Source organism: Artibeus jamaicensis, unplaced genomic scaffold, assembly GCF_021234435.1.
Source record: "Artibeus jamaicensis isolate MK-2021 breed Jamaican fruit bat unplaced genomic scaffold, CSHL_Jam_final scaffold_916, whole genome shotgun sequence".
NCBI lineage: Eukaryota > Metazoa > Chordata > Mammalia > Chiroptera > Phyllostomidae > Artibeus > Artibeus jamaicensis.
In genome coordinates this window covers 18,339,014-18,351,060 of record NW_026522059.1, presented here as the reverse complement: position 1 = coordinate 18,351,060, position 12,047 = coordinate 18,339,014, and the positions used below count along the sequence as shown (strand labels likewise).

Here is a 12,047-nt window from a genome sequence, read left to right as displayed (position 1 = left end):
ATTCTTACCTGAAAAATAACAAAAAAAGTTCTATTTAAAAACTGATTAAAGTAGGCTTTATTTTTTTTATTAACAATTTTATTTATTTATTTATTTATTTATTTATTTATTTATTTATTTATTTATTTATTTATTTATTTATTTATTTATTTTAGAGAGAGGGGAAGGAAAAGAAAAAGAGAGGAAGAGAAATATTAATGTGTGGTTGCCTCTCGTGTGCCCTCAGTCAGGGACCTGGCCCGCAGCCCAGACATGTGCTTTGACTGGAAATTGAACCAGCGACCCTTTGGTTCGCAGGTCAGCACTCAATCCACTGAACCACACCAGCCAGGACAAAACAGGACTTCTGTTAAGTTCCCATTATTGGTGGGGGTGGGAGCTCTACATCATATTCAATTTGAGTTAAACATAATTTCATGTTACTTCATAAATTAAACTAAAACCCTGTTTAATGCTATTGAAATGCTAGCTATGAAACATCATGCAGTCAGCACAGGACTGACTATACTATGTCAGAACAAACAGCACCATGGCTATAAAGGCTCATGTGTAACATGTATTGAACTCCAAAGATGTTACAGCCATCTAGTTAAGTTTCTACTACAAAGGATGATTTTTAAAAGAATATATATATATATATATATATATATATATATATATATATATATATAGTTTTTCAGAGACTATGTCCACATTTTTTATTTGAAAACAGAAACTACCAAGACTGTTCATTACAGTTGACAGAACTTGTCCACACATTAAAAAAATAAATAAGTAAATGTCACTTTAGTACAATACAAAAGATAAACAATGTTAAAATAAGTTTTGGGGGTAAAACACACATTAATGATTAATTTGAGATGGTATGAATATGAACTTCCTGAGGAAGAAAGCCCAATTGTGCTCATCATCTGTATTACTTTAGCCTTAATTTAACCTAATAAAAGGCTTTGCATACATGCATTGGATCCTGTGAGTTTTGAACACATAAAAGAATGAATGAATACCAGTCCAGCGATATGATGGCCAAGTTTCCAGAAGGCTCTGCCAGACCATAATATTCTTTACAGAATCATGGTGTTACATTAGATGATCTGAAAGACTGCATCTAATTCTAAGATATATACATTTAGTAATATAGGGCACTTATAACTTTTAAATCATATCATCACATAATATCTGCTATTTTAAGGCAACTTTGAGTTGAAATATTCATATCTTAGTACTATACATGAACTAATGGATTTAGAAATTATTGAGAAAAGTATTTTATGTTAATATTAATAATTTCAGAAGACATATTGTTAAGGCAACAAACTATTCTGATAAAATTATAAATATCACTAGATAATATATTACTTAATTTTAAACATAAGGATAGTTTATAAACTAAAAACATAGTTTTTTTAGGTTTATTTATGTGAATATAAATATCCCTTTAAGCATAGTCGAACACTTCCTTTATTTATCTTGATGCAGACTCATTTGCATTCAGCATTAGTATCTGCTCAACATTTTGAATGCATCTAAGTGATGAAAACACAACTTACTAGTTTAACACTTTATTCACCATGCAAGAATTAGTTCAAATATTCTCTGTGAAGCCTTTCTTCACTTATATCTTGAGAGGTAATCAGTCTACTTTACTTCAAAGGTATTTGAAAAATACTGCTAGGACAGTGTTTCTCAGACTAAATTTGTAGCTACTCTTTTTAAATGTTATATATAGACTCCTGGGTAGCATCCCCTGCTGTGTTCATTTGTATAGGCCTAACTACCCAGTCCAATGTCAAACTCAATAGCAAGTTAAACAAATTTAGCAAATAATAATGAAAATGAGAACAACTGATATTTTTTAACACAAGTCAGCATCTCTGCCACATTTTTTCACATAACCGTCTATGAGGCAGGTATTCTTGGCTACTGAGAACTTGCAGCTTTGAGAGTATATGGTTTTGTTCAAGGTCATATAACTAACAAGGGGCAGAGTGGAGTCTCAGCTGTCTCTGACCTTGAAACTAAACAGAGATGGTGGGCGTTCTGATGTTACCATTCAACTGGAAGAAACTATCTAAAGTTTAACACTTCCACCCAATTACACGTTTAATCATCTTAATAATCATAATATTGTAGGCACTATGATACTATTTTACAGATACAAAATTGATTTCTAATAATTCTGTGACCTGCCCAGGATCTTCCTCTGAGTAGGTGGCAAAGTGGACTAAAATTGAGTCAATAAAAATTGAATTCTCGTTCTGAGAACTACTGGGCACTAAGCCAGGAAACGACAGTGTGGTGCTAATACACAGTTCAGAGAAGATCTAAAACAATATTATTTATTAGTATTTTAATTCATTTTGTTGCTTCTTTTTATTTCAATGTCAAAAGACTCTAAATGGTTAAAGTAAAAAATGATGGTGTTTTACTGAGAACAAATAGAAAGCAAAAAATTCTTTAAGAAGATCATTTAAATTGATTTAATGCTGTTTTAACCCTAGTACAATAAGAAAATTAGTTACAGTACCATAAAGAGAATTGAAAATATCTTTAATAAATATTCTATTTTTTTCAGATTTATAATTGAGCAGCTGTTTTTTATAAAAATCTAACTACTTATAGTGATTAAGATGTAACATACATTAATTCTGGTCCCACACTCATACACAAGTACAAATACTGTTTGCAATTCCAGTGCCCAGGTCTTCTTTGTGTTCAGAGTGACACTGATGGAAACTAGAAGTACTCTGCCTCAGGCTATTAATAATAACTTAGGAATTAGTAATGACTAAGAACACCATAAAATAAAAGTTTAACTGCAGTGTGAATAGCAAAAAGTGATGAAAATACTAAATTATCACACAAGACATAACAGTATGGGCTCTCAGATATCAAAGTCTGATGCTGCTTACCCTCTTGTCACAGAGAATAAATAAATTCAGCAAAATAACACCCATTTTATTATACTGATATTTATTCATATGAAATTCATTAAGTATAGAGTTTTTGTGTTTAATGATAAATTTCTTTTGATTTCATAAACGTATAAGAGCTATAGGCAAGGCATTTATATCCATTTCGAAGTGTTAATATAATAAAAGCAATATATTATTATTGGTTAATGAAAATGTTGCTGCCTTTAACAGGGATTAAAAAAACGCTAGTCTTTTTATAACTGTGAAAACATGAAGTAGTCATCTTTAATTCTGAAATATGTGAATATTTGATTTTAGTAAAGTATAATTTTATGTCTTTTAAGTGAGGTGAATGCTCTGGCTAATGAAATTATAGATAATTATTCATTAGTATAGCAAGTATCTAAACATGTCTGTGTGTCAGAAGCTAAAATCTAGAAATGAAACACGAACAAGGTCCGTCTACTCCTTAACTCAAAGAACTTAACAGTTACAAGGCAACTCAAGAGCGGCTGATTCCAAAAGCAAAAAAAGCCCGGGTTACAACAGTAAGTAATACCAGAAAAACCTAAGCTTCATGGAGGTGACAATTTAAGCTAAAAGGTGGGAAAAAATTAGAGTGACCTCAATGCAAGAAAGAAGGGGTACATTTTGGAAGCAGTTTAAGGTAGAAAAGAACATGGTGAGTTTGACAAATTTAAAAATAAAAAGATTCTGTTTGTCAAAGAGTGAAAGGGAGAGATAGAGAGAGACTGAGATGGTGAGAGTCACAGGAGATGAATTTGGAGATGTGGACCAAAGCCAGAGCATGAAGTTTCCTGTGGGTTATCACCAAGTCTCGATTTATTCCTAAGATTCCTGGGAAACAAGTGGAAGCCTTAACACAGTGGAGTTCATCACAGATGTGATTAAACATTCATTTTTAAAGGGTAATTCTGACTACATTGTGGAGAATATGACAGATGAAAAATAATTATTTTATCTCTAAAATATCTAGAATAATTAAGCAATTAGTTTTATATTATATCTACTGATTATTTAAAATGTTGATTAAAGGACTCAGTGCCTGAATAGCGTCTTTCCTTAGTATTGTTATCAGTCATAAACTTCAGAAAATCTTCCTTCTATCACCGAGATACATGGGTTTTTCTATGACCTCTGCTCTATCTCTGTCTCTTAAATGAAGAGGTCATATATTGTTTAACTTCATTTCCCATAGATCAGAGCAAGGTACTCAGTAGGAATTTCATGTATGTGGAAATTATTTTAAGCTGACATTATATTTTAGTAACAATAAAAATATTGTTATATTTTATATAACAATATATTATATATTTTATATAACAATATATTTATGCAGTTGGATGCTTTGATGCTATCCAACTGCAGTTTAGAAACTTGGCTCTAGTCTGAGAGGAGCACTGAATGATTTCTTTTTTATTACTTATGGTGTGGTCTGTATAAACCATGCCTAACCATACTACATAAACCATAAGCATTTTAGAAAATATAGGATAATGAGTTGGAAGCAGAGTTGGAGTAGATATCTGGTATTAAAATATATTCAATTAATTAATATTTCCATAAATGCATATATTGATATAAATGAAATCCATTTGGTTTTGACACTACATTTATTTTTCCCCCCTAAACTGATAAATGAAACTTACTCCCAAGAAACAGAGAAATACACTTGCTACCCTCCATAATTTTCTGCAAGGTAGGCAGGCTAATATTAAATGACTAGAAAATTACCAGTCTATAGTTTGGCTTTATGGTAGTTTTTGTCTAAAATGTAAATGATAAAGTTAAGTAATATTTAAATTTGGAGCCATAAACTCAATAAACAGCTGTTACCTTTTCAAAATGAGAATCTGTTCTCAGTACAATAACATGGGTCAGGTAATTTAGAAATAGATCAGTAAGCTATGCAAAACAATCACCAGACTTAAATGTTTCCATTTTTTCCCAATCAAATTATCTATTTTCTCAGTCATTAATTGGCATTTATTTGTATAACATAAATATCTCATGCAAATACTGAAAATTACTACATAAATCATCAATGTGTAAATATGTGCACTTATTAACAGAAACTGGCTGTTTTATTTTCATGTTATCTCAACCTCATAACTGGTATGTAATAAACAGTAGGTATTTAGTACTTGTTTTCACTACTTTTTCCATGCATTCTTTTCTCTCTGCTTTTACCCCCATCCCTTTCAACATTTCCACTGCACTTTGAATTATTGTGTATTTTAATTTCTATGCCTTCATATTATTCAAGTTTTGGCAGTACTATCTATATGTTTCAGCTGTGACTTTGAACTCTGTCTTTCCCTTCCTACGTCTTGTCTGTCTTTCCGTTCATTCTCTAATTCGAAATCATTACCAAAATATATATTCGGCTGTAACTAAATGGGCACAAGGAAAATAACGTCCAATACCTCTATGAGTAACAACTGCAAGTTCTTTAGTTCTTTCTATCTGTTCAGCATTTCTTGGTCTTCTCCTTGTACTCTGTGTATCTGCTGGATGAGGAGGGAGCCCGTCCTCGGACGTGTTGGGGTCCAGACCTGCATTTCTGAGATTCGTAACTTGCACTCGCTGTTCCTCGGAAAGTCTATGGATGGTGACAGCTGTAACACTGGATACAGTAACATCTGCAGATGTGCTAGCAACAGCAATAGCACCAGTGGCAGTCCTGTTATGCTCCTCTAACTCACCAGTGGAGGTAGTGTGGGTCAGTGGAGAAGAACCTGTGGGACACAGTAGCACTAGATGCTAACTTTTTCTTTTAAATTGTGTTTATTTTTTTCTGATAAATTTAATAAGTCATATTCCCTTCTATTACCTTAAGGATAATCAACATTAAGAGGCATAACACAAACACACCACTAAAATGTGAAGCAACCAGATCTGATGGTTGGTTTGTATCAATCAACCTGTGGATTGATTTTACACATAAATACATCACATTTTAACTATAATACAATAGCAGGGGGAAGGTAAAATAGTAAACCATCTATGTGGCCCTGAATCAATCTTCTTTGCTATTTATTGACAGATGAATTTTAGCAACAAATGTCGAGCAAGTGACAAGTTTTGATAGAATGAGGAAATACGTAACCACACTTTTCACAAAAGAATGCTTTGAATAGTCAGTGCATCTTTCTTCACAATTTCTGGGAAAAAATATGAAAATAATCTATTTTAAGACAAGCAAGTGAAGAAAGGAGAATTTAAATATCAAAGCCAAAATGAAAATGATTTTTAAAAATAAAACATTGAAATATCTGCTCCATGTAAATATTAATCTTATTTGCCAGAAAGCAGTCAACATGATTAAATATTCAATGTCATAAGCTATACATACTTTAGAACTTAGTGAACTGTTTGGAATTTAGGTAATACTTTTTCCTATTTTAAAGTAAAATTTGAGATTAACCAATTTTCTACTAATAATATTAAATACATCATTTTATTTAGAAATGATTAAAATTAAGTATATTACTATAAATATTTAATACAAAACTTGTTTTTAAAATGGTTCGTAATTTCTCAATACCTCATAAGCATTTTATGATATATATCTCTTCTCATTTTTAACTTTATTATTAAATAACAGGTATTTATTATTAAATACCTTTAAAAACTTTTAAAGATTTACTATAATTTAAAATACATTTAAAAAATGCCAAATTAGTTCTCTTTTTTTTTCTGTTCACTTAAATCTTTTAAAAGTTTTTCCTGGATAATAAATAATTCTTACATATTTAAAAAAAAGTATCCTTATAATAGAAGCAGGAAACTGAACAAAGATTCCAAATGAAATGAAGATTTCCAAAAATCTTGGCAGCTAAATGCTTTACAAAATATTATTAACTTTTGGAGGTACACCCTCTAATTACAAACAACAGTCAGGTCCACATTAGAAATATTCTGAATATTTTTTAAAGCCCATGAGTGGCACATGCCCTCCTCTACATGCCTTCTCAACAAATTGCCCTCAACACATCTGTCCACAGCATAATTACAGGTTTAGACAGAAATACACAGAGATATTTTAGCCACTCCACAAAAAGAAAATAGGTATGTCACTTAATGTGCTTTGAGCACACTCTGCCTTTTCTATCTTCTTGTGGACAGGGATGCTTAGCAGATAAACACTGCTGGTCTCTATTCTAAAGTCAAAAAGGAAGTCAGACACACAAGGGATTTCATGAAGATTAGAATCCACTCAATTCATGTTATTTATGCGAATTGGCCGGTATTACTTACTAAACTAATATTTGGTAAAGGGTTTCTTTAATCATGTAATTAAGAAATAACTATGCTTACACTGCTGACATTCAGTAATGGACCTCAAGCTAATCAGACTTTTGGGATGCCCATGTTCTTACTCATTACCATAAAAACAGTCACCTGACTCATGTGATTCTCTTGAGGAATTTAACTACACCTTCCATTTTTGAAAGAAATCATGAAAATAGAATGAAAAACTACTATTTTAAAACTTTTCAGAACTTCACTATAATTTCCAGGCTGTTAGGTTTAGTTTTAAAAAGGAAGCCATTTAACTATGAACATGTTGTCACATATAATCTAAAAGTATGTAAAAAATGAAATTTGTACCCTGTCTCCAATCTCAGTGTTCCTAGCTATTATAGTCCATCAATAAGGTCATTACAACTAAACCCAAATGATCTTTCATATTTAGGTTAATGAATCTCTGGTAATTTTTGGGAATGTGTCTAGATTCCTTCTATCATTAATCTTTAAGACCTACAGACCAATTCTGAACACATTTTCTTGAAGACACCAGAGGGTAAATAGAGTTCTTGACCAAATCTGAGAGTTAAAACTGATCTTTGGTAGTATATAGACCTAGGATTTGCTAGGGACCCCAATATTAAAATCTTTAGTAACAGAGCTCTATTTCTGGTTAATAGTGGTGGTGATTAAGTACCGTTTTTTTAAAAAATAAAGTATTTTAATATGATTATCTTTAAAAAATTAAATTGTCAAAAATTGATGATTAATCAAATATCAAAGTTTTAAATAGAGGGACAGCATTACTGACTTTTCTGCCTCAATCTGCATTTTGTTTTTTTTTTAATTGTTGTTTAAGTGGAGTAAGTACTATTTTCTTAACTAGAGTGTGTAACATGGTATATACTGTCGAAATAAAGCATCGAGAACCCCATTTCTTTAATAACAAAAATCTAACCAGATATACATTATACTTCAACCAGAGAGTTTACTAACTGGTTCCTGTGCCTTATTTATGTTTTGTATGCACATTCTTTCTTCCCCATACTAGGAGGCAGGCTCTCTGAAGCCTGAGACTGTTGTATATTCTAGTCACTACTGAATGGTGTCTAGTATGCTGCCTGATACATAGTAGATGTTAAGAAATATTTGTCAAAAGAAATAATAAGTTAGTGAATTGATTTAATAATAATGTTACAATGATATTAATAGTAATAAAGGAGATAAATTTCCGAAATAAAATTTGATTATAATTTTAACATGGCCAAGTAGTATTTCAAACAATATAAGGAATCAAAGATAATTGCAAAGGAAGGAAAAAACGGAAAACTTTGTTTTTAACTTTCAAAAACATCACTTTGCAAAAGTGTGGGATCTGTAGATAAGTAATAAGAGTAATTTTAAGATTTTTTGTCATCATTCCCCAAACATGGAAGCTTACAATGTTAGTGTAAATTAGGCTTACTTACAATATTCAAATTTCAATAGAGTAAAAAGTAGCTATATTTTATAAGGTCAGGAATAGAAATACATCTAATTTCTTTTAGATATGTTTGATATGTATAGTGGAAGTATAAAGAAACAATACTGGTTTCCTTTATTAAAAAATCATCCTCTATCATATAGTCACATTATATATGATATAATCATTTAATTTAAAATATAAACCAATTTAGAACATTGATTTTGGTACCACTTTAAGTTGGAAGTTTGTGGGAGAGATTTCTAATTTTTTAAAATGTACCATTTAACAACTGAAAAACACTCAACATTTTGCATACATAATTGTTTTATAAGGTAGTTATTGTTGTAAAAAATCTTAGAATTAAGTATAGCAACAATCCAATGGTAAATATGTAATATAGCTTATCTAAAATTAAAAATATATATTTTTTACTTTTTAAAAACATTTTAGGGAAGCTACACAATTTTGTAACATTATATTTAATAGCACAGTGTTAAATGCTTATAAGACATACAAAAAATTAAGGAAAATAGTGTACATTTAGAAAATCATTCTTCATTTGAAATAAAATCATGTATACAAGATGTAGTCTATCACAATTATATTATTCTTTTATTAAATTGCTTGATATATAAAATTAGATGTTAACAATATAAACACACATCTAAAATATGTTTATTAATATCCTTTAACAACATATTCCCAATATAACAAAAATAAATGAAATGGATTACATATATAAGCATGCTTCTAGAAATCATAACTACATGTTATTTTTAGAATTATGATAACAGAAAATGACATACATAGTACATGAAAACTTGCAAATTTGTTGAATTGTAATATTTACAATATTAAATTTAGTTTTTTTATGAATGAAAATCATATTTTTGAAGGGTTTTTATTTCAGTAGTATATCTGCAAGAGACTAAGCATAATGAATGAAAAGCCATTTATAAATGTTATTTTGAAAGTATAGAAATAATCATCATCATTGATTTTGAATTTTCAATTAATTTTAACTATCTTATATATATTTAAAATATGCTACTTTGTCTTGTAATGATTGTCTAGCTCATCACAGAATTAAAGAACTGAATATGTTGCTAGAGATTTAAGTGGCTGACCCTATATATACATATTACTATATAAGTACAGTGAAAGATAATTCCATATTCTGAGAAGTAGTTTTTAGGTATTTATGTCTGGCATGTTATTTATATAAACCATATATACTGTTCCATTAATTTTATTATTTCAAATAAAAAGCATGAATTAAAGTTTAATTAGCAAAATAATTCTAAGTGAATAATTTTTGGTATTGTGATATTTAATGAAGAAAAAACATTAAACATGAAAACATGCAAAATAAAAATGCAAAATATCAAAATAAAATCTAAATACTATTAATACAATAATTCTATTTGAGCAATAATTTAAATATCCCATAAAATTTAGCATATGCAATTTAATGTGTGCATTGGATTTATTTTATTTAATAGTGCATGAAACTCCTAGGAACATGGACCTGAACAGGTGAGGTCTCTTGAAAATGAACTGAAACTTGAGGAGGTAAGTTAAAACAAAGCCACTGCTTTGTTACATGCTGCAATTTTCAGAAAGCAAATTGTGGTTGGCAAAATAAGATTTTTGCATTTTATATATTATTCATTGCAGTGTCCCAAAACCTGTATAGACTAATACTGTACTGCATAAATTAGTAAAGTGTATGTAGTGTGAATATTCAACTCAGAAAGAGATGGGTAAATTGTAATGGAAAGTAGCCCTTAAAGTATAAAATATAAATGATATTAATTTTATTACTTGTTACCTAATAGGAGAACTTTTAAGTAAACAAATCCTGGAAAAAATTGTTTGTCATTTAGTTTGAAAGAGTTGGTCTTGTAAAGTTTTATTTTAAACTAAAATGCTGAATTGATGTTGAAACTACATATGATTATAATCTTAAAATATCTAATGAAGTGAGTGTAAGATACTCTTGATTATAAGCTATATGCACCTTTAAGAAAGAAAACAGATGCCAATTTAACCTTAACATGACAATGCAAAAATACTGTCACCTGCTTACAGATTGCTGAGACGTTAAACTAAAAAAAAAAAGTTGATCTTCATAAAATAAAAACAAAAAACACAAAATCAGTAACACAAAAGATTTTCTATGAACATGATTAATTAAATGAAAAAGGTATGTACTAATTTAAACACACAACTAAGAGATTGAATATAAATTATCTTTCTAAGTTGGTTGAGGTATCACTATATATTTTTATTTCTACCTGTCACATTTTCAAATAAATTTCTAAGCATTAAATAAGAAACCAATATTAAGTTTTGCAAATATATTGTTATTGTTAATCAAGTACAAGGGATCTTACTGATTTAATATAAAAAGTGAATTAATAAATATTTACTAATTAAGCTGAAACCAATGGTATCAAGATTTAATTATGCATTTGCCAAATCCACACCTACTACAAGTAAATAAATGATTATAGAAAATACTCAATATACAATGGGCTAAAGCTAGTTTATTCAGTAATTTGCGTTGTGAAAATTGGAGAAATAGGTACAGAAAAATGAAATTGGACCACCTTCTTACACCACACAAGAATAAATTCAAAAAGGATCAGACTTTAATGTTAGAACCAAAAACATAAAAATTGTAGAAAACATAGGCAGCAAAACTCAGACATAGCTATTAACAATACTTTATCTGATATATCTCCCTGACAAGGGAAACAAAAACTAAAAAGTTTTTGCACAGCAAAGGAAAATCAACAAAGTAAAAAGACAATCCACAGAATGGGACAGTGTATTTGCTGATACATCTGTTAAGAGTTTAATATCCAAAATGTATAAAGAACTTAAAAACTCAATGCCAAAAAAACGAACCCAATTAAAAAAATGGGTGAGCACCTGAACAGACATTTCTCCAAAGAGGACATACAGATGACCAATAGACATATGAAAAGATGCTCAATGTCACTACTCATCGAAGAAGTGCAAATTAAAACCATAATGAGATATCATCTCACATCCACCATAATGCCTATCATCAGATCATCAGTAAATCAACAAACAAGTGCTGGTGAGGATGTGGAGAAAGAGGAACCCTTTTGCACTGTTGGTGGGAATGCAGACTGGTACAGCCAATGTGGAAAGCAGAATGGAGATACCTCAAAAAATTAAAAATGGATCTGCCTTTTGACCCAGTGATTCCACTCGTGAGAATATAACCGAAGGAATCCAAAATGCTAATTTGAAAGAACATAAGTGCAGCATTATTCACAATTGCCAAGCAGCCTAACTGGCCATCAGTAGATGAGTGGATAAAACAACTATGGGACATTTACACAATGAAATACTACTCGGCT

At 30.1% G+C, this 12,047-nt stretch overlaps 1 protein-coding gene across 3 annotated transcripts in view; it reads right to left on the bottom strand.

The window, feature by feature from the left end:
* The window catches only part of CSMD3 (CUB and Sushi multiple domains 3), a 921,636-nt gene that overhangs the window by 563,363 nt on the left and 346,226 nt on the right, over positions 1–12,047 (bottom strand). The window contains exon 7 of one of the 3 annotated variants that reach the window (XM_053661036.1): positions 5,363–5,674. The exons of the other annotated variants lie outside the window; for them this stretch is intronic. Within the exon in view, the coding sequence (XP_053517011.1) occupies positions 5,363–5,674 (312 nt within the window). The remainder of the gene's footprint in view (positions 1–5,362; positions 5,675–12,047) is intronic. 3 annotated transcript variants of the gene reach the window in all.